General features: G+C 52.0%; 1 protein-coding gene and 1 long non-coding RNA gene across 2 annotated transcripts; one reads left to right on the top strand and one right to left on the bottom strand.

Annotated features, from left to right (window-relative positions):
- Positions 1 to 708: 708 nt before the first annotated feature.
- On the top strand, positions 709 to 6,785 carry LOC128829041 (uncharacterized). Its single transcript, XR_008443276.1, has 3 exons — positions 709 to 799; positions 1,814 to 1,913; positions 6,250 to 6,785. It is a non-coding gene; the product is annotated as an uncharacterized LOC128829041 (long non-coding RNA).
- On the bottom strand, positions 735 to 10,862 carry GH1 (growth hormone 1). The gene is made up of 5 exons (XM_054014155.1): positions 10,808 to 10,862; positions 5,867 to 6,030; positions 4,531 to 4,647; positions 3,518 to 3,679; positions 735 to 949 (listed from the first exon to the last, which is right to left on the bottom strand). The coding sequence occupies exons 1-5, from the start codon at positions 10,815 to 10,817 to the stop codon at positions 749 to 751; spliced, it is 654 nt and encodes a 217-aa protein (XP_053870130.1). The 5' UTR covers positions 10,818 to 10,862; the 3' UTR covers positions 735 to 748.
- Positions 10,863 to 21,296: the final 10,434 nt, after the last annotated feature.

The following is a 21,296-nucleotide window of genomic DNA, read 5'->3' on the forward strand; positions in this document are numbered from 1 at the left end:
TCGCCTCCAGCCAACCACCGCCCGGCCCGGCCCCGCTTCGCCTCGCCTCCAGCCAACCACGGCCCGGCCCGGCCCCGCCTCCAGCCAACCACCGCCCGGCCCGGCCCCGCTTCGCCTCGCCTCCAGCCAACCACCGCCCGGCCCGGCTCCGCCTCCAGCCAACCACCGCCCGGCCCGGCCCCGCTTCGCCGGACCCGGCCCCGCCCCGCCTCTTGCTGCCTTGGCCGCCTCGCGCCGCCCCTTGTCCCCGGCCGGGCCCGGGCGCCGCTCTCAGGCCCGCGGCGAACAGCCCCCGAGAGCCAGAGCGGCCAGTGGCGGGGGGGGGATGCGAGGGGCTCTGCACTGCCCTGGCCCCGCCCCCGCCCGCCACAGGCCCAGGCTCGACCGGCTACGGCGGAGAACCCAGCCGCGCTGCCAGGCCCGTCCGCCAAGGGAGCCCGGAGCCCGGGGTGGGAGCGGGGCCCCGCTGCTCTCCCGCCGGCCCCGCTCCTGTGCGGGAAGCCGGGGGAAGCAGTGAGATGCTGCGGCCAGCGCTGGGCTTCGAGCTCGTTTATTCTCTGCAGGCACAAAGGGTTTTCGGTACAAGGGGGGGGGCATCATTCTGCGGCCCCTCCAGACACACAGCTAGCGGGACACTAGGTTGGCTCACAGCCCCTCAGCCTCGGGGGGCTCGTCACAAAGGGGGTCACACAGGCAGGCGCACGCTGACCTGGTCGTGCACTGGGGTAACAGAACAGTGTCCCTGCCCTCAAACGGTGCAGTTGCTCTCCCCGAAGCGCCGGCACTTCATCAGTTTCAGGTAGGTCTCCACCTTGTGCAGGTCTTTCTTGAAGCAGGACAACAGGCTGTAGTTCTTTAACAAGGCGTCTTCGTTCCGGAGATTGATGTCAAATTTGTCATAAGTGGGTCTGAGGACTTGAAATCCCCGCAGGCTTCCATCTTCCAGCTCCTGTGGGGACATGGCAGCTTAGACAGGAGGGAACGGCTCTGGGGCTGGCATATCAGAGCCCAAAGGCCTGGGACCATGGAAACAAATGCCAAGGTGCCAGCACAGTTCAGTGCCTCCCAGTCTCAGCACTCCCGAAGAAGGTGCTTTCACAGGCACGGAAAGCCGGAGACAGCATTTAGGCAGGTGGTGTGGTGTGGGCTTAGCACACTTGCATCGGTGTTTTTGAGAGTTAGCACTGGCCTGCGAGAGGGAGTGTGCTGGGGAGAGGAGCTGCTGTGAAACCCAGCACACCCCCTCAGGCAGCTGGGAGGGACGGGGAGAGGTGGGATGGAAAGGAGGGGCAGAAGGGAGTAGATGATGTGGATCGCCCTCTATGAATTTTACCAAAGGGTGCGCAGGATGCAAGCTCCTCTTTGGGATTCCTGTAGACCTTGGGATGGTCCCTTACCTGCTGCTTCCCTCCCCCGTTCCATTTTCTTCTTGTAGACTTCAAGCACATACAGTATGTTTAAAATCAATGGTTCTCAATCCAGCCTCCCATGTTACAACAGAAGATAGTTTCCCATCTAGCCATAAAGGAGGTGGGTACCGTGTTGCTGTTCAGAGCTCATGTTCCACTTGTGCACATTCTTTCACATACACATTTTCACAAGTAGAGCAATCATACATGTACGGTTGTGGACGTATTAAACTATAGTCTTCAGGAAGAAAGCTAGACAGGGCCCCGGACAAGACACAATGGTGAGCGGATGCATGTATGAAACAGGCTGGAGACTGCCTAGGTGTCTCAGTAACACAGCTGGCCAAAGCGCTCACTTTGGTGAGCTGGTGAAATAAACCTCTTTTCTCTTTAACACTTTGCAGTCCCAGTGGAGAAATCTTTAGCTGATGTTACCAGGCTCCTGCTGCTCCTGGCTGAAAAGATTTGTGCACCAGCTGGAGCTTTTTTAGCTTTTTTGGCCAGGTAAGCACTGCTTGAAATGGAAACCTGATTATTTGACTGGCTTCTCGGCATCACTCTGCCCAGGAATTGAGTACAGGTGTACGTGGAGTGCTGTTGATGTGTGAGAAGGAAAGAACCCAGCTTGACTCTCAGGGCCAGACTTTTTTAGTTGCCTAAAGATGCAGCTGGATATGTAGGTGTCTAACTCTCCTGGGACTCCCAAGACACTTCTGAAAATCCCACTCAGCTGCTGTCTGCATCTTTAGGCACCTAAATATTCTTACAGATCTGGGTTTCAGAGCCCAGGCTGAGTTTGCAATGCTGGCAGTGTGGGAAAAATCCCCACCTTTTACTTATAAACTGAGCACACTCGAAATCCCTGAGAGACCATAAACACTTTCACATTTTAAAAAGGCGCTTTTCAGAGTAGAACCACTATGAAGCGGCTGGGCTGAGAAGCATTGATTCTCCAGGGAAGGGGTGGGACAGATGATCCCTCTTTTTATAAAACTCCATACTCCCAGTGATGGAACACACACATTTCAGGACAGAAGCCTGCACTCCTTACAGCTTTTTGATATTGTTGTAACAATCAGCTTCAGCAGAGTGTAACACATGTGTAAAGGCATGGAGAATCGGGTCCCCCAGTGTGAAGTTTAGACTATCTGTGTTCTCCACGGATTGTATTATAGAAAGACTTTCTTCTTGTATCAGTGCATCTCACATGTGGCCACTTGAGCATGGAAATGACAAAGAAACAAGCAGGTGCAAGCTCATGCCAATGATTATTTAGGTTACACATAGTTAGGAATATCAGCAAAATACTGAAAAAATTAGGCGCCTACCATTGCTGCGGTGGAGTTAAGATTGCTTGGGGACACATACATTTGCTTCTTTTTTTTTTTTTCTCTGCAACTGATAATTTTCTCAACTTCTGTTTGTTTTTGCAAAATATTACAGGGCATATTTACGTTAACACTGAGAAAGTATTTTGTCAAGGGATATAGCAATCTTTCTTATAGTGCCACTTACAAGACAGATATATCCTATTAAAATATTGTTTAATTATAGGCTTGGAAAGGACTTTCTAGTCTGTTCTATACTGTTCTATTCTTTATTGGTTTTTATACCGCACTCATCACCATAGTATCTGAAAGCCTTCCGATACTGCAGTAAGCAATGTGACTCGCATCTGTCATGTGTTTGTTCATTCATCCTCTCCCAGGGGGACAAGAGTGTGAAGGGGAGCATTTTGTTTTGATTTTTTTCATTTCTGTATCTGTACACAGTGTACACTCCCCCCTCCCCCTCCCTCATACCCCTACCCCAATGGTCAACTAGTTAACGCGTTGCCAATTTAGTCGTTTTCCAACCCCCCTGTAAATTCAAATACCACCTCTATAATTTTATTTCTTGGGGAAAACACTGGTCTACACGTACGTGTTGCCATATGTTTATGTTCGAGAAGGAAGGTCAAAGAAATGCACCTTGCATTTGGAGCGGGAAGTGGGGAAGTTTGGGATGGTCTCTAGTCCCTGGGCGAGTCTTGAGCCAGCCCCCAAGAAAGCTCTGTCTGCTGGAGTCCGGGAGAGCCATATGATTCTGTAATCATGTCACATGCTTACCCTCATCAGAGCCTGGATACCTTCTTCTAAGTCTCTCAGTTTTTCGTAGACTCTGTCTGAGGTGCCAAACACAAGGCTGTTGGTGAACACCCTGCTTAGGAACTGCACGGGGTTTAACCAGGACTGAATGAGAATCAGTGAAAACCGAAGCAGCTCCATGTCCTGAAATGAAAATAAATTGGGGTCAGAGCTCTGCAGGAAAGGTGTCTTCTAAGCAACAGGCATGTGCTTTCCACTCTGAAACAGAATGTGACTGAAATGAACTCTGGAGCACTGATTTACTTAAACTGAGATAAAGCCATACGTGGTCTGGGGAGCATCACCCAGAAATTCTCTTCTGTGTGGACAATATACTGCCCAAGCCTTCCCGATGTGTGATTTGTTACAGTTTATACCATAGCTGAGAACAAAGCCTGTCCTCTCCCTATGCAGTACCCTTCAAGGTCACTCATGGTGAAAAGGGCGATGCAAAGAGCAGTGTCTCTCATAAAGCACCCTTCATCCCAGAGCATTTTACACACCTTACATATGCCAGAATTGCTTTACCCCCAAAGGAGGTGGAATGTGGCATCTATCTAAGAGCTACACCACATGACTGCTTGGGATAGGAAGTGAGGAATCCTGATGATTCTACAAGGGGAGTTTAAAGAGACAGACTGGAATTCTCCAAACTAGAATTTGGCCAGGACACCTGGAGCAACTCCTGCTCAGAAAAATGCCACAGGATGGTTAATGAGCACAAGTGGCTAAGTGCCTTTTGCTTTTATCTCCCGTTGGGAAGTTAGCAACCTCCCCTGAGTACCATGTTGGGGCACTTCATGCAGTAGCCTGAACTTGATCCTCAGAGGTCTCCTCTTCAGGTACTGTCCAGGGCCAGCCCAGTTTAGCTTAGCTATAGTTTTACTGTGCAGGCACTAAGGAGCTACCTCAGACAATGCAGAGTCCTGTTGGAAACCCTCTTTTCAGAAGCGGCTCTGCTGCCAGAATGTATTTGCCAGTAGAAGACAACTTACTGATTTCTGCTGGGCATCATCTTTTCCTGTGGGAGCAGGAATGGTTTCTGAATAACAAAATGCTGATTGGGAAATTTTGTTGGAATGCCTCTGCTCCTCTGGAATATAGGTCCGTTCCTGTGAAAACATCCCAAACACACTGAGAACTGCTCTTGCTCGTGCCCTGGGAAGGGGCCTGGGACCCTTCTCCCCAGGCTGAACCGAACTGTACTGTTAACAAGATAGGAAAATGAAACAAAAAGTGACAGCTGCTGTGAAGGGCTGGCAGGTGGGAAATGGCATGCAATTCCATTGATGAGCTAACATGTTGGCCAACTAGTTACTAAGGCTAAAGATCACCCTCTGACTAGATCTGTGCTATGAAATAACACATGCAATATTCAGTTTAGCTTCTCAAAGGAAGGACATGACAAAGGAAGGACAAAGGAGCACCCATGGGGAAAAATTGGTGGGTGCTTAGCACCCACCAGCAGCTCCCCGGCCCGCCCCAGCTCGCCTCCACTCTGCTTCTGCCTCTTCCCCTGGGCGTACCGCCGCGTCCTGCTTCTCCCCCTTCCCTTCCAGCGCTTGCGCTGCGAAATAGCTGATTCGTGTGGCAAGCCTGGGAGGGAGGTGGGAGGAGGGGGAACGCGGTGCACTTGGGGAAGAGGCAGGGCTGGGGCAGGGATTTGGGGAAGGGGTCGAATAGGGGCAGGGACGGGGCGGAGTTGGGGCGGGGACTTTGGGGAAGGGATTGGAATGGGGGTGGGGCAGGGCCGGGGAAAGGGTGGAGTCGGGTGGGGGGGGACGCGAGCACCCACCGGCGCCAGGGAAAGTTGGTGCCTATGATCCCATTTGTATTTCTGCAAGCTAAGGTAGCAAAAACCAGATGATTTTGGAAAGCCGAAGGTCTGCCAGCTCCATATGTAAATTATACACTCCTTGCACACAGTAAGTCTTGTAAAGATGTGTCCTCTCCCATGGCTTGCAGGGGCGCTGATGCCAGGTTCCCCTTAGTGAAGGTGGCTGAGCCACTCTGGGCTTTGGAAACTGAACTGTAATGCCATGAGAGGACAAGGAAATGTGGAGGGTGAGAAGGAGAATGTGGGGGCGGGGAGGGCAGGGAAACGTGAGGAAGAGGGAGGAGACAGGGGTGCAGGAAGAAGATTAAAGGTGGTTGCTGGGAAAGGTGGAAGACATGAGGGATGTATGGGAATATGGAGATTGGGATATAAATGAGTTTGGAACCCCGGCCCAGGATTGGAGAGAACTCCACAAACTGAACATGTTTGTGGGGAAAGATGATCCCATTTTCAAATAACATGGGAGTCCAAGGGCCCGACCCCGTGATACTTACAAACTCTTTGTATGTGTCAGCAGCCAGCAGGTGGAGGTGCTGGGCCCTCAGCACGGCATTGGCAAACAGACTGGAGAGGGGCATGGCAGGGAAAGCTGCTGCCCCCCGGGGCCACTGCAGCCCCAGGATGATTGCAACAAAGAGCAGAGGAGAAAAATATGACCCTGCAAAAGAAAGGGGAGTGTCAGTAATCCTGGGGGCAGTGGCCTAATTACTGTTGGGGATGAGCGGGGGGAGGCTACAAGGAAGCCCCTTTCATCCTCTGCTCTTTCCAGGGCTGGCACATAGGGGAAGCTGATGGTGTGTGTGGGGGGGGGTCCAAAGGGGCAGCTGGTGACTGCTTCATTTAAGACCATTTTGATGATCTTTTTTCACCTGTGTAGCACAGGCCAGACAACCTCAACCAGGGATTCCTGCATCACGCCCAGAACTTCTGGTTGAGCTCGAGAGTACCTCTCCAAAAGATACCCAGTGCTGCCTGACTGACCACAAGTGATGGCGAAGGCCCCACGTCCCTGAATAAGCTGTTCCCATGATGAATTACCCTCGTCGTTACAAATGTGCTCCTTATTTCTTGTCTGAATTCATCCAGTTTCAGCTTCCATCCGTTGGCTCTTGTTCTGCCTTGTGTGCTGGATCAAAGAGCCCTCTATGATCAGAAATCTTCACCTTCTGGAGGTCCTTACAGATCAGAATCAGGTCACCTTTTAGCTTTCTCTTGGACAATTAACAGACTGAGTCTTTCACTGAGAGGCCGGTCTCCCAGACCTTGACTCATTCTTGTAGCTCTTTTCCGAACCCTGGCCTTTGTACTCATTGTACTTACCCATTTGTATTACCATGAAGTTATTTCTGTATAAAATAAACTGGATTAGACAAGCAATATGCAAGTACAGTGCCAAAGGGACAGACCTTTTCTTGTATTTTTAAGATTCTCTCATGCTCATCCCCCACCCCCACTCTCTCCCTCTGGCCTGTTCTGTGATGACTGTGGAAATTCTGCTCCACAGTTGCTGAGCCAGCGTGCCCTCCTCCTTACCCAGGGCGCACCTGCTGCTTTACAAAGGGGGCAGAGAATCCTTGCCTCCATTTTACAGATGGGGAAACAGCCTTTGAGAGTTGAAAGCCAAAACTTTCAAACATGGGCACCTAAATACAAGTGTGCTGGCTCCGAAGTGCTGAGCACCCACAGCTCCCCTTGCAATCAGTGGCAGCACCCAGCATGCCTGAAATTCAGGACACTTCTTTAGGAGTCTAAATATGGATTTACAATGCCTGACTTTAGACAGCCAGATTTAAACATGTTGGTCCTAATCTCTGTGACCCAGTTCCCCCTTTGCCAGCTGGGGTACTGATACTCATCCATCTTCCTGGGGTACTGGGGAGGTTTAGTTAATATTGGGGCAGTGCTTTGAAAATGTAAAACACTCTGTAATTGTTAGAGGCGTGGAGTGGATTGCACACTGCGATCACAGGCTTCAGTGGACACATACTCCCCAGCACTGCAGCCCCACCTCTTCTTCCCTCCCAGGGCAGAAATAAAGCCAGTCTCTTTCACCAGTGCCTGCCCAGTGCAAGCAGAAACAGAGCTTTAGTGAGGTTCTTGGATGCTGGGGCAGGCGTGTGTGGGGGGGTAATGCTGGCAAGTGGTGCCAGGTGGCAAGGTCTAATGCCAATGGATGGTGCTGGCGGTCCTGGGTTCCGAGGTGAGGTGGGTGATGCCAGTAGGTGGTGCTGGAAGTTCTGGGTACAGGTGGGAGTTGGGTGATGCTGAGCATTATGGTTGCAAAGGGGAGTTGGTGTTGCCAGTGGGTGGTACTGGGGCTTTGGGATAAACTACATTTCTATCTGATCAATGATCTAAAGATCACTGCTTAGAAATGTTTATTGATCCTGATATCATGCGTACAGGTTCCAGGGCAGTGCATCTCTGTCCTGGCTAATCCTAGAGCACCAGACTGGAAAGTCTGGCTGTCATCTCACCGGCTACGTTCCTCTTCTCAATATTTTTGTTTTATTGGATGTTAATTGTGTTCAAAAGTTCCTCAAAACACACGGAAAATCTCTTTGTCCCTCTCCCACCAAAGCCTTTTGAGTCTTACGCAGCTGATATTGTTTCTGGACGCCGCTGTTCTTCTTTCCCGGCTGAGGAGGAGCCCTCATGGTCCTATGAAACCTAAGAGATTTCGTCCTCCCTCCCCCGTGGTGTCCAACATTTTCTCCATCAGGCCTCGTCTGCACTCAGAAGAAGGGTGTATAGACTAACATGAGGTAAACTCCTAGTGAAGACTAGCCAGTTGTAGAATTAACATATGTTAACTGTGTTTACCTCAACCTGCTAATGTGTGTGAAAACTATACATGGCATTGGCTTCACTGTGATGTTCCCTTGTGTTAATTAGCTAACACCAGAGAAGAACACACCTTTCTCCTAGTGTGTAGTTGAGTGTGGATTTCCTCATAAAAAAGAGGAAATTCTCATCCCCCGACATCATGATTCTCAAATGGCTTCTTTGGGCATGGGAACAGTAAGTGAGGGACAAATATAAACATTTCCGGGTAAGTGAAATTACTGAGCAATCTTGCATTGTTAATATTCGGTAATAATGAACACAGTCTTTACAATAACAGATGAGACGAGCCAGGCTTCATAAACTGGTCATTCCGAGGACTGGCTTCCTTCTACTTCAGTTCCAGCTACTTTGTAGCAGACAAATATCTCATGAGTTCCCTGAGTCAGGGATTAATGCGCACATGTACAGGTTGGTCTTCACCTAATTGCCATTTTTTCAGGTGCAAATATTTTGGGGCACAATTTCCCCCCCACAGTTTGTGTTACTTAAACACCCGAGCCATTGATTATTCCACGTATTATGGCCACAGATGTCTGGGTGATCTAATTGTGTGTGTGAATAACTGCAGGAGCAAAATAGCAGGCTGTTATATGTAGCCTTCGTTTCCATCCCCAAAACCTGTCCATGCTGCTTTGTACCCTGGGATTCCAGTCTGCCAGGTTGCATGGGGCATTGTTTTTAGCCCTGAGTTCTTGAGAGAGGGGCCTCAAAAAGCAGCTCAGAACTGAAGTGGAGTGATAAAGGCATAGTCAGAATAATGGGATGCCTGAAGTCTGATATCTTGTGAACCACCATAGAGCACCTGCTCTACCACTACTGCTCAGCTTTCCCAAGGGGGAATTACATTAGTGTCTGTCAGTCACACCTGTGAAACTGTCACAGGCTCCTCAAACCAGACCAAACCACAGACTGTCACAAGCCAAGGGGTGGGATAGCTCAGTGGTTTGAACATTGGCCTGCTAAACCCAGGGTTGTGAGTTCAATCTTTGATCTGGGGCAAAATCAGTACTTGGTCCTGCTAGTGAAGGCAGGGGGCTGGACTCAATGACCTTTCAGGGTCCCTTCCAGCTCTAGGAGAGAGGTCTATCTCCATATATTATTTCCCAGAGAGGCATCCTAGCATCCCAATAGGCTGAGCTACTCTGCTGATCAGAGCAATGCAGTGCCATGGAAAGCCGGCAACTCTCCCTGTATCTGAGATCAGCCGGCATCTGAACGTGGAGGTCCCCAGCCCAGACAAAGTGTATATGACTTGAGAAAGGAGATAAAACTTGAAGAGCGAGGGTGAGGCAGGGGCAGAGCTAAGGGCTGGGCCAGACCAGCAGGGTATATCCTGAACCATAGTGAACACAAGGTGTCACTGAGCCCAGAACAAAGGATGTTCCCAGACAAAACACCTGGAATCAGAGTAAATACGTGTTGCTAATGAAAAGGGGAAAACACCCACTAGAGCGTTGTCTTCCAAGACTGACAGGTTTGTTCTCTTGGCACATGTGGAGCAGGGTTTAACCCTTAGGAGCCTGAAGATGAGTTTAAGGTGAGAGGTGGGAGTGGAGCAAATGAGTCTCATTAGTCTCCTGCAGTCTCCGTCCCCCTTCCCCTTTCACTCCCCTTCCTTGAATGAGAGCGCCCCCCCAGGAGCTGACAAAGGGAAGAGAGCCTCCTGCACCCCACTTGTCAGACCTACTCCATCAGCAGGGAGCCAGGCAGGATTTATCCCAGGGGATGCTGACCTCTGGCAGCTGCAGGGCTGGGGATCAGCGAGGGGTGGAGCAAGTCTCCTTTGCAGCAGGGGTGTGGATGTGCTAGATGGGGGCAGCTATGCCCTATTGCTCCAGCACCCCTGAACATACCCACATGCCCCAGCAAATCAGCTGTTTTATTATCTGTCATGGTCCAGGACCTCTTTGTGCTAGACGGTGTATAAACACAGCAGAGATTATCCCTGCCCCAACAAGCTTACAACCCCCTCTACATTGGCCACCCTTAGGATTAGTGTAATGGAGCTGAGCTTTAAAAACCATAACATAGAACTTCCCGACTTTTGTGTGATTAAAATGATAACCTCCCTGTTGCTTAGGAACACAGAAATCACCAGGCTGGATCAGACCTGAGGCCCCTCTAGTCTAGTATCCTGGCTCTAACACTGCCCAGCACCAGCTGCACCAGGTGCAAGGATCCTGCATCAGCAGGTATGAAATAATCTGCCCCCACATATAGGTCCTGGTCTCTAATAGTTAGAGATTGTCTTAAGCCCTGGAGCAGCAGATTTAATATGACTTCATAATTTTTGTTAGTAATAGAAGTTAAAACTCTGGATATTCCTGTGTCCATAGAAATGTCCAATCCCCTTTTAAAATTGCTAAATTCTTGGCCTCCACATCTTCCTGTGGCAGTGAGTTCCACAAGCTAATTACGCATTGTGTGAAAACATATTTCCTTTATCGGGTTTGAATGTCCCATCTTTTACCATAGACATTGAGTTTACACTGCACACGGCAATACTGTCCTCTCTCTGCACTGGGTCCCACTATCCTGAGCCTGCACTGATGTTCACAATACTTCACAATTCAGATATAAAAAGGTACCTGAAGCCATTTCTCTTTGGTAAGCTGCAGTTGCTCAGGTGTTGTTTGAAGCTGGATGTTTCTAGGCTGGTAGTGGGAACCTTTGAACCATTCTTATATACTGGGGGGTCGTTGTAATATTTATGCATGTTTCCATGAATGTGAGACACCATTCCCCCCTGCCATATTGGTCTATGAATAAATGCACAGGTGTTCACAATGGTGTTACCTACTCAGAATTGTATTATACATAAATGCAAAATGTATCACGTATGTTTGCCTACTGCTAAATTTAGCACTGAATGATCCCCCCATGTTCTGTTTATTGTAAATAGAGGTCATCTAGCAGAGATGTTCATCCCCAATTTCAGCAACCACGGAGTAACTCTTCCTCCACATTGTTCACTGTGCCATGTAGAAAATGCACATCCTCCTAGCTGGATGGGGCAAACCTTGCTCTGACCTAACAGGGACAGCTGATCGCTCAGGGAGGCCTTGAGAAGAAGCAAATGGGATACTTTGCAGTATTTGTTGCTTAGGACAACAAATGTCAGCTGCTCTCCAGAGCAGAATGACTGTACATTAAAACATGGGCAGTGACGGATGGAGGGACAGATCCAGCAAAGGGCCCCCACTTTCCCCCACGTGCTTGTCTATTGTCTGCCCTTTACATTGCAAAACCAGATCCAAAACCTATTAGTTAGGCCCCTGGTATTCTAAAACACTTTAGACCAGGGCCGGCTCTAGGATTTTTGCCGCCCAAAGCAAAAACAATTTTGGCCGCCCCCCTCCCCGCCCCCCCGGTTCTTTAATTACCCCACCCCCGGCCCCGCCTCAACTCCGCCCCTTCCCCAAATCCCCAGCCCTGCCTCCTCCCCCCAGGCTCTCAAGCCTAGGAGGGAAGGAGGCGGAGAAGCGGCACCCGCGCCGCGGCCACTCGGCGTCCCCCCCCCCCAGGTTTGAGAGCCTGGGAGGGAGGGGGAGACCCCGAGCCGCCGCGGCGCACGAAACAGCTGATTCGCGCGCCGCTGCTCCCCCTCCCTCCCAGGCTTTCAAGCCTGGGAGGGAGGGAGGGCGAGTAGCAGCGCGCGAATCAGCTGTTTCGCGCGCCGTGGCAGCAGCAGCGGAGGTGAGCTAGGGCGGCCGGGGCACATTTTTAGGGGCGGAATTCTGGCGCCGGCCATGCCGCCCCTAGAAATGTGCCGCCCCAAGCACCAGCTTGTTCTGCTGGTGCCTAGAGCCGGCCCTGCTTTAGACCTAAATTCTGTTACAAAGCCCTGGATTTATGTAGCGGAGCTGCACTGAGTTTCACTGCAAATGGGGAATTCTGTTTTATTCTATATCAGTTCTTATACTGTGCTCATCACCATTGTGTCTGAGGATCTTCCAGTAATGCATGAAATGACATGGCTAACATCTGTCATGTGCTGTTTGTTCATTAATGATCTGGAGGATGGAGTGGACTGTACCCTCAGAAAGTTTGCCGATGACACTAAACTGGGAGGAGTGGTAGATATGCTGGAGGGTAGGGATCGGATACAGGGGGACCTAGACAAATTAGAGGATTGGGCCAAAAGAAATCTGATGAGATTCAACCAGGACAAGTGCAGAGTCCTGCACTTAGGACGGAAGAATCCCATGCACCGCTACAGACTAGGGACCGAGTGGCTAGGCAGCAGTTCTGCAGAAAAGGACCTAGGGGTTACAGTGGATGAGAAGCTGCATATGAGTCAACAGTGTGTCCTTCTTACCAAGAAGGCTAGCAGCATTTTGGGCTGTATAAGTAGGAGCATTGCCAGCAGATCAAGGGACATGATCAGTCCCCTCTATTCGACATTGGTGAGGCCTCATCTGGAGTACTGTGTCCAGTTTTGGGCCCCACACTACAAGAAGGATGTGGAAAAATTGGAAAGAGTCCAGCGGAGGGCAACAAAAATGATTAGGGGTCTGGAGCACATGACTTATGAGGAGAGGCTGAGGGAACTGGGATTGTTTAGTCTCCAGAAGAGAAGAATGAGGGGGGAGTTGATAGCTGCTTTCAACTACCTGAAAGGGGGTTCCAAAGAGGATAGATCTAGAGAGGTGGGGGGTGTTAGAAGGTCTGCATGGCAGTCACCACCTCTTGACACCCTTCTCTTGGTCTCTCCTGCAGGCCCTCTGCCCCTGTCTTCCCTGCTTCTGGCCATTGACCTGGGACCCTTCTCCTGGTACTCCCATGCAATGTTCTGGGCCCACCAGACACTGCTGATGAAAGCACTGGGGGCCATCTAGCTTGGTCTGCACCCCTACATGTGATCCAACTCTCCTTTGGGCTCATCGTCCAGGGCAAGAAGCCCCCCAGGTGCTGGATCCAGGGACGCAAGGTTTGATGTAGGCTCATTAATAAACACACTGTTGGGAGGATGAGCGTGGTGTGTTCCTGGAAGCCGCTCGGTGTTTGTATCCTGTAGGCGCGACAACGTCAGAGAGTAAATGTCAGGTCCCCGGGCAGGGAGAGCACTGGATCCTGCTGCTACCGCATATCTGGTAACTGAGGAGCCAGCAGCATCTGGGGATGTTTTTCTCCTGCCACTCCAGAATGTGTTTGAAGATGTCAGGCTGTGTCAGGTGCACACAGGAGGCGCCCTGCCCAGCAGTCAGGGACTGGGTAAGACTCAGTTCCTGGGGAGATGGAATCCTCTGGGAAGTCCAGCCAGCATAGCGGTGTGTGTACGGCACTTTCACTCGGCGGCAGTGTATCGAAAACACACCACCAAGGACATTCAGTAGGTTCGAAGTGCCAGACTGACACAACCTTCATTCTTTCCCCTTGTGCGTGCGACCTGGCTATTGAATGAGGCAGGGGTGCGATGGGAAACCCATGTGGTATCATGTAATCATAGACTGTACCTGATGTGTGTGTCCAAAGGGTAGAAGAAGGGCTGCACAAGCAACCAGAAGGTGTACAGCTGGCATTTCCAAACTTGTGAGCACCCAAAATAACTGTCTTGTAACGTTGATTTACTGCAGGCAATATCCTAGGGGTTTTTTACAAAGAAAAAACAGATTCTGTTATGCACAGTGGTGATGAGCCCCTCACTGTGCACCAGCAGTAGAGTTTTAACCCTGAGCCATCAGCATTTCAGCACCGATTGCTCACACTGGGGCTACAGGATTATGTTATCTGGGGCCAGGCAAGGCGTTGTTCCAGGGGGACTGGACTGCTGGGCCCAGGTGCTGGATCTAAAGGGGGTTGATTGGTCGGGGGATGCGGGGGAGATGGTTCACTGTGCTCTGTCTCCCTCGACTTCCAGAACTGGGGGAACTCCAGACCCTCGTGTTATCCCAAGAGGGTGGGAATGGGCCACTGGGGAGGTTTCCAGTCCTGCTCTCTCTCCACCCTCAGCACTGCAGCTAGTCTGGCAGCTCCCAGCTGTGCCCAGCCCAGCACATGTTGTTGCTGCTGCTGCTTTGGGGGAGGCAGATGCCCAGCCCTCTTGAATGCATGTGGATTTCGTTCTTATTTTGGCGGGGTGCCAAAAATTTCCTGAGAAATGGCTGTTTTCCCATTTCTATCTCAGCAATAGCGGAACAGGATTTTATGAAACAAAGAAGAGGCACTTCACTAGCCCAAGGCTGTCCCCCTGGCTGAGTATCAAGGACCTGCTGCAAACAACGGACGTGGGAGAGCTTCTCAAAGAAGAGGCGACAAGAATCCTTTCTAATGGAAAGTAATGGGCAACCCAAGTATAGGGACTGCTGCCAGCTCCCCCCCCGCAGTGCTGCCAGCTCCCCCCGGCAGTGCTGCCAGCTCCCCCCCCCGCAGTGCTGCCAGCTCCCCCCGGCAGTGCTGTCAGCTCCCCCCCGGCAGCGCTGCCAGCTCCCCCCCCGGCAGTGCTGCCAGCTCCCCCCGGCAGTGCTGCCAGCTCCCCCCCCCGCAGTGCTGCCAGCTCCCCCCGGCAGTGCTGTCAGCTCCCCCCCGGCAGCGCTGCCAGCTCCCCCCCCGGCAGTGCTGCCAGCTCCCCCCCGGCAGTGCTGCCAGCTCCCCCCCGGCAGTGCTGCCAGCTCCCCCCCCCGCAGTGCTGCCAGCTCCCCCCGGCAGTGCTGTCAGCTCCCCCCGCAGTGCTGCCAGCTCCCCCCCGGCAGCGCTGCCAGCTCCCCCCCCGGCAGTGCTGCCAGCTCCCCCCCGGCAGTGCTGCCAGCTCCCCCCGCAGTGCTGCCAGCTCCCCCCTGGCAGTGCTGCCAGCTCCCCCCGGCAGTGCTGTCAGCTCCCCCGCCCGCAGTGCTGCCAGCTCCCCCCGGCAGTGCTGCCAGCTCCCCCCGGCAGTGCTGCCAGCTCCCCCCCGCAGTGCTGCCAGCTCCCCCCCGCAGGGCTGCCAGCTCTTGCAGTTTGCATGAGTCTCATGTTGTTTGGTATTTTTCTTAAAGCCTCAGGTCCAGGAATGATGTAAGCACATGAGAATCTCATTGAAACCCCCTTCCAGGCCCCGAGAAAAGGTTGAAAACATGGCCCCTAGGGGGCCCGCAATCAAGGCGAAGACGGGGAATGCCACATTCATTGCTTGTTAAAAATCTCATGATTTGTAAGCCATCCTTGGGTTTTTTGAATGTGTGGAGTTAGTGACCCTGAGGCAGGTTCTGTGCCACCTGCTCCCCCCCGCTTCGGGTCGGGTGTGTCTGGGATGGGGATGGGAGAGACGTCCTAACTGATCCTGGGCTGTTTTGGCCCCTGCTGGCCCAGGTTGGGGGGAAGCAGGCAGGTGGCTGCTCTTCGTCTCTTCCCCCAGCTATGCCGTGCTGCACACACAGGATGTGCTGCAGTTTCTCTCTGTTTCCTGCCTGCAGAAGGGACAGAGTTAGCCCTGCTCTGTGAAACAACAGGAAAGAAACGGTTTGGGTTCAGTGAGTCGCAGGAAACGAGCCCAGCCCATGAAGCAACCGTCAGCGTGAAATCCCTCTCGCATCCTTCCAACCTGCCCTCGACACTATAGCACGCTGGTGGGTGGGGGCGCAGTCAGGGCCGGCGCAACCCATTGGGTGCTAACATTTGGGGGGCGGCGACTGCGGCGGCCGGATCTTTGGCTGCCCCGGTCGGCGGCGGTATTTTGGGAGCGGGACCTTCCACTGCCTCTGTCGGGGGTGGCATTTCAGGGGCGGGACCTTCCGCCGCCTAGGGCGGCAAAAAAGCTGGCGGTGCTCCTGGGCGCAGTATATTTGTGTGCCAGTAGCGACTCACTGGAGGCTCCTCCTGGGATCAGGGCCCGCTGGGCTGGGTGCTGTGCACACACAGGAAGAGTCAGCCCTTGCCCCAGGTTTTCACAGTCAGCAGGTGGGGAGCGGGCAGCGAGATATTTGCCGTGAGGGTGAATGGCAAAGGCCGTGCCGGGGCCATGTATGCTCACTGCAAGGGCAGGTCTGTGCTGCAAAGAGAGCTGCTGTGTATTTAACTTGGGTTAGCTGGCCCAGGTTAAAATAGAAGTGAAGACCCGGCAACTTGGCTTTTAACACAGGTTAGCAGCTCGAGCCGTAGCCTGTGGGCCAGCCTGGTGCTGTACTTGAGCCAGAAGTGAGTTGCTGCAGCCTCGCTGCTGTCCTACCCTGAGTTAGCTAATCCCAGGTAACACATCCTTGGAGCCTGCTGGAAAGGTGTGAAGGGGCCTGCACGTTAATGAGCGTCTGGCCCCACCAATCTGAAGGAAAGACTGAAGGAAGTCTGTGGAGGTGAGAAAGAGTTGGGCTGGGTGAGTACTGTCAGATCCGCGTCAGCCCCCTATCTCAGGTGAAGAGCCCCCAGTTCAGTGTAGCTTTCCCAGTGAAACCAATGGCTCCAGGATGCCCTCAATGTGAAGAGAGCAAAGGGTTCACACCAGCCTTGCTGAGTCTGGTTCTAAAATGACTGAGTTGGGTACACAGACAAGGCCTAAGGGAGTCAGGTACCCAATCCCATTGCCCTGCACAGGCAGCTGTGTGCCTAACTCCCTTGGGGTCCTTGCAAATCCCAATCTGCCCATCCATAAGTGACATGTAATATTTACATACTACATTACAGAATCAGTCAGTGCTCAATTATTGGGGGTGTGAACCAGTGACTGTTTAATTACAACGAATTACTGACTAATTCAGCTATAGAGTTAAAACAATGCTGAGAAGTTCTGATACTGCCCCTCCCCCATCCTTGGGCATCGCACAGAGCAGGGACCCTCCTCTCCCCCTGCCCTCCCGCATCGCATGGAACTGGAGTATGCCCCTCCCCCATTCTTGGGCACCGCACAGAGCAGGGACCCACTGTGACACTCTGTACCCAAAACACCCTGGCACCCCCATATTTATCATGGTGATATGATTATGATATATTTGGTACAAAGTATGCCTTGTGAGGTATCATTCTAAAAGTCTTGATCTGTTGAACACTAATAATATCCTGTTGGATTGTATGCACTATCATTGTATGTGAAGTTATGAAGTTTTGCTACGTGTGTGTTACTGAAATATGGTTTAAGGTTGGGAACAGCCACAGCCAACCTTTCAGGTACAATAATGGAACAACCAGATGCTGCTGATGGGGAATCCACACTCCCAAGGACTATCACAGGATCTGTGTACAATGAAAACCTCTCAGTGATAGCACATAAACAATGGACACAGTTTGACTCACATCCTAGCAAAAGATCTATAGCTCCTCCTATAAAGGGGGGAAAATGACATAATCACTTGGCCTCACTCCCCCTCCCCACAACTCAACACCTGGAAACACGCCTGGAGGACAAAGCTGAATGGGGCGGGGGGCCCCAGGCTGGAAAGGAGAATCCCAGCCTGTGTATTCAGGAACTACCAGGGTGAGACACGGCTTGATTCAGATCCTGTCTAGTTTATAGAACTCAGACTGTGGTTTTACTTTCAGTTCTTAGGTAACTAACTTTGAGCTGTACATTTATTACTTATAATCACTTAAAACCTCTTTCTGTAGTTAATAAACCTGGTTTATATCTTACTTAAAACAGTGTGTTTTGGTTGAAGTGCCTGAGGAATCTGCTCAGTGTACAAAAGCTGGTGCACGTCTGCTTTCTTTGTTAGATGTGGCGGACTGGGAAATAAATGAACACTGGCCAGGCTTCTGACCAGGGCAAGACGGTACAGGAGTGGGGTCCTATGCTGGGGAGCTGGAAGAATTGTCTGGAGCCTCTCTATTGTTGGTTCATGAGTGGCTAGGAGATCATTCCTGTAACTCAGCTGGGTGTGTCCCTGCCTGTGGATGGCTGTGCAAGTGCAGGCCCTGGAGAGGACTGTAGCATGTCACAGCATCACAGTGTGAGAGGGAGTCCAGGTTGGTGAGACAGAGGGCTCAGCGGTACCCCAGTTCTAGATTGCACCCTGGGGAACCCGTCACACCTGCCCCCTTCCGCACCCCGGGCATTGCACAGAACAAGGACCCTCCCCTCCCCCACCCCAGTGCACTGCACAGAGCAAGGACCCTCCCCTTCCCCACCCCAGTGCATTGCATAGAGCAGGAACCCTCCCCTCCCCCACCCCAGTGCACTGCATAGAGCAGGAACCCTCCCCTCCCCCACCCCAGTGCACTGCATAGAGCAGGAACCCTCCCCTCCCCCATCCCTGGGTATCACACATGCCAGGGTGCTGTTTTGATCTGCTTTGGCACAGTGTAGCCATGGTGTGAGGAGGGGTCACACTGGGGCTGGGTCAAGCCTGTTACTCTCCTGTCTCAGTATCCAGACCTGTGGGTTCCTTATCATGGCATGTGTGAGTGTGGGGCCATTGCACCTTGTCTGGGGAGAATGCCCCTTTCTCTGGCTGGTGCTGCCGTTCCCGCAGCCGGCTCAACGATCCCAGCTGGGTAATGGGGCTGGGGTAGGCCCTGAATGACAAACTCTCCACCCCCTGCTCTCCAAGCAGACATTGTTCTGGGAAAGCCCAAAGGCAAATGCTCTGTGCACTGGCCAGTGGGCACAGCTGGGGCCTGACTCTTGGGGGTGCTGGCACTGAGGGCACTAGCTGGCCTCAGGCAGGGCCGGCTCCAGGCACCAGCGAAGGAAGCAGGTGATTGGAGCGGCCAATACAAAGAGGCGGCACTCCGTCCGGTATCGGGGCGGCACCTCCGGCTCTTTGGCGGCAATTCAGTGGCGAGTCCCTTAGTCCCTCTTTGAGCTGCCGCCTAAGTGTTGCCTAAGAGGAAGAGAGGGAGTGAAGGACCCACCGCCGAAGTGCCACCGAAGAATGAAGCGGCACGATTGAGCTGCCGCCAAAGTGCTGCCGATCGGCTTTTTTTTTTGCCGCTTGGGGTGGCAGAAAAGCTGGAGCCGGCCCTGGCCTCAGTGGGTACATCTGCACTGCAGCTGGGCATGTGCCTCTCACTGGGCAGACAGACACATGCTAGCGTGTTAACAACAGCAGCGTGGCCATTGGAGCTGGGAGACGGATAGGCTAGTCACCAGAGCTCAGACCTGGGGGATCAGGAGGGCTTGTACTCAGGTGACTAGTCATGTCACTGCCTGGGCCACAACGGCCACACTTCTGTTTTTAATTCTACCTCGAGCAGAGCTAGCACACATCTGTCTGTCCAGGCTGGGAACTCGGAGCACTCAGCACTCTGCAAAGCAGGTCCTGGCTGGCCGATTCTGTTTGCTAATGGCTTTATACTTGCTTCTCTGGCTGATGTTCTCGGTCTGGTAGTTCTTAGGGCCATGCAGGTAGAAGCAAAGGCAGAATGTGGCCCATGTGTCTGAGCGGGGAGGGTTACCCACTGGTATTGTGGGCAGCTGCTGACGTATTGGGTACAGGCGCAATTACAGGTTGTTTGCATCTTATTGTTCCGTTAATATAAAATCTGTGCTCCAGAAATAAGACATCGTCCATCCATCTGCCAGAAGCCCCGTTCCGTGGAAACCAGATACTGTGTCAGCAGCCTCGCCTGTGCTGAATTTGGAAAGTGCTGAGTAACTCCAAGAGAGGAGTGTGTGCATGGGGACCATCCAGCCAGGACCCTTTCAGCAGTGAGCGGTAATGACACACCGTGGCTGCGTAAAGGGCCCGATGCTTTAGCCAAAGCTGCTTAATGTCACACTCGGTCTCTTGTGCCTTGTGAGACGGACTTTCCATCACGTGACCTGCCCCAGGCTGAAAACAAACTCACCAACGCGGAGGCCAGTTTTCGGACAGTTCTGCAGGCAAGGGTTGTGGAAATTGCCATGGGGCGGGCTGCATCTCCTAGACGCCGCCTTCCCACATGTTCACGATCACATAGCATCTCTGGGACAACCACACAGCAACCACCTGGACTTCAACAATTTCCACCCCACCATCAACCTCAGCCTGGACCAGTCCACACAAGAGATCCACTTCCTGGACACTACAGTGCAAATAAGTGATGGTCACATAAACACCACCCTATACCGGAAACCTACTGACCGCTATACATACCTACATGCCTCCAGCTTCCATCCAAGACACATCACACGATCCATTGTCTACAGCCAAGCCCTAAGATACAACCAAATTTGCTCCAACCCCTCAGACAGAGACGAACACCTACAAGATCTTTATCAAGCATTCGTAAAACTACAATACCCACCTGGGGAAGTGAGGAAACAGATTGACAGAGCAAGACGGGTACCCAGAAATCACCTACTACAGGACAGGCCCAACAAGGACAATAACAGAACACCACTGGCCATCACATACAGCCCCCAGCTAAAACCTCTCCAGCGCATTATCCACGATCTACAACCTATCCTGGAAAATGATCCCTCACTCTCACAGACCTTGGGAGGCAGGCCAGTCCTCGCTTACAGACAACCCCCCAACCTGAAGCAAATACTCACCAGCAACTACACACCACACCACAGAAACACCAACCCAGGAACCTATCCTCGTAGCAAACCTCGTTGCCTACTCTGTCCCCATATCTACTCTGGCAACAGCATCAGAGGACCCAACCACATCAGCCACACCATCAGGGGCTCATTCACCTGCACATCCACTAATGTCATATATGCCATCATGTGCCAGCAATGCCCCTCTGCCATGTACATTGGCCAAACCGGACAGTCCCTCCGCAAAAGAATAAATGGACACAAATCGACATCAGGAATGGTAACATACATAAACCAGTAAGTGAACACTTCAATCTCCCTGGTCATTCTATTACAGATTTAAAAGTCACTATCATTGAACAAAAAAACTTCAGAAACAGACTTCAAAGAGAAACAGCAGAACTAAAATTCATTTGCAAATTTAACACCATTAATCTGGGCTTGAATAGGGACTGGGAGTGGCTGGCTCATTACAGAAGCAGCTTTTCCTCTCCTGGAATTGACACCTCCTCATCTATTATTGGGAGTGGACTACATCCACCCTGATTGAATTAGCCCTGTCAACACTGGTTCTCCACTTGTGAAGTAACTCCCTGCTCTCCATGGGTCAGTATATAATGCCTGCATCTGTAACTTTCACTCTATGCATCCGAAGAAGTGAGGTTTTTACCCACGAAAGCTTATGCCCAAATAAATCTGTTAGT

The sequence above is a fragment of the Malaclemys terrapin genome, chromosome 25, assembly GCF_027887155.1.
Source record: "Malaclemys terrapin pileata isolate rMalTer1 chromosome 25, rMalTer1.hap1, whole genome shotgun sequence".
Lineage (NCBI taxonomy): Eukaryota > Metazoa > Chordata > Testudines > Emydidae > Malaclemys > Malaclemys terrapin.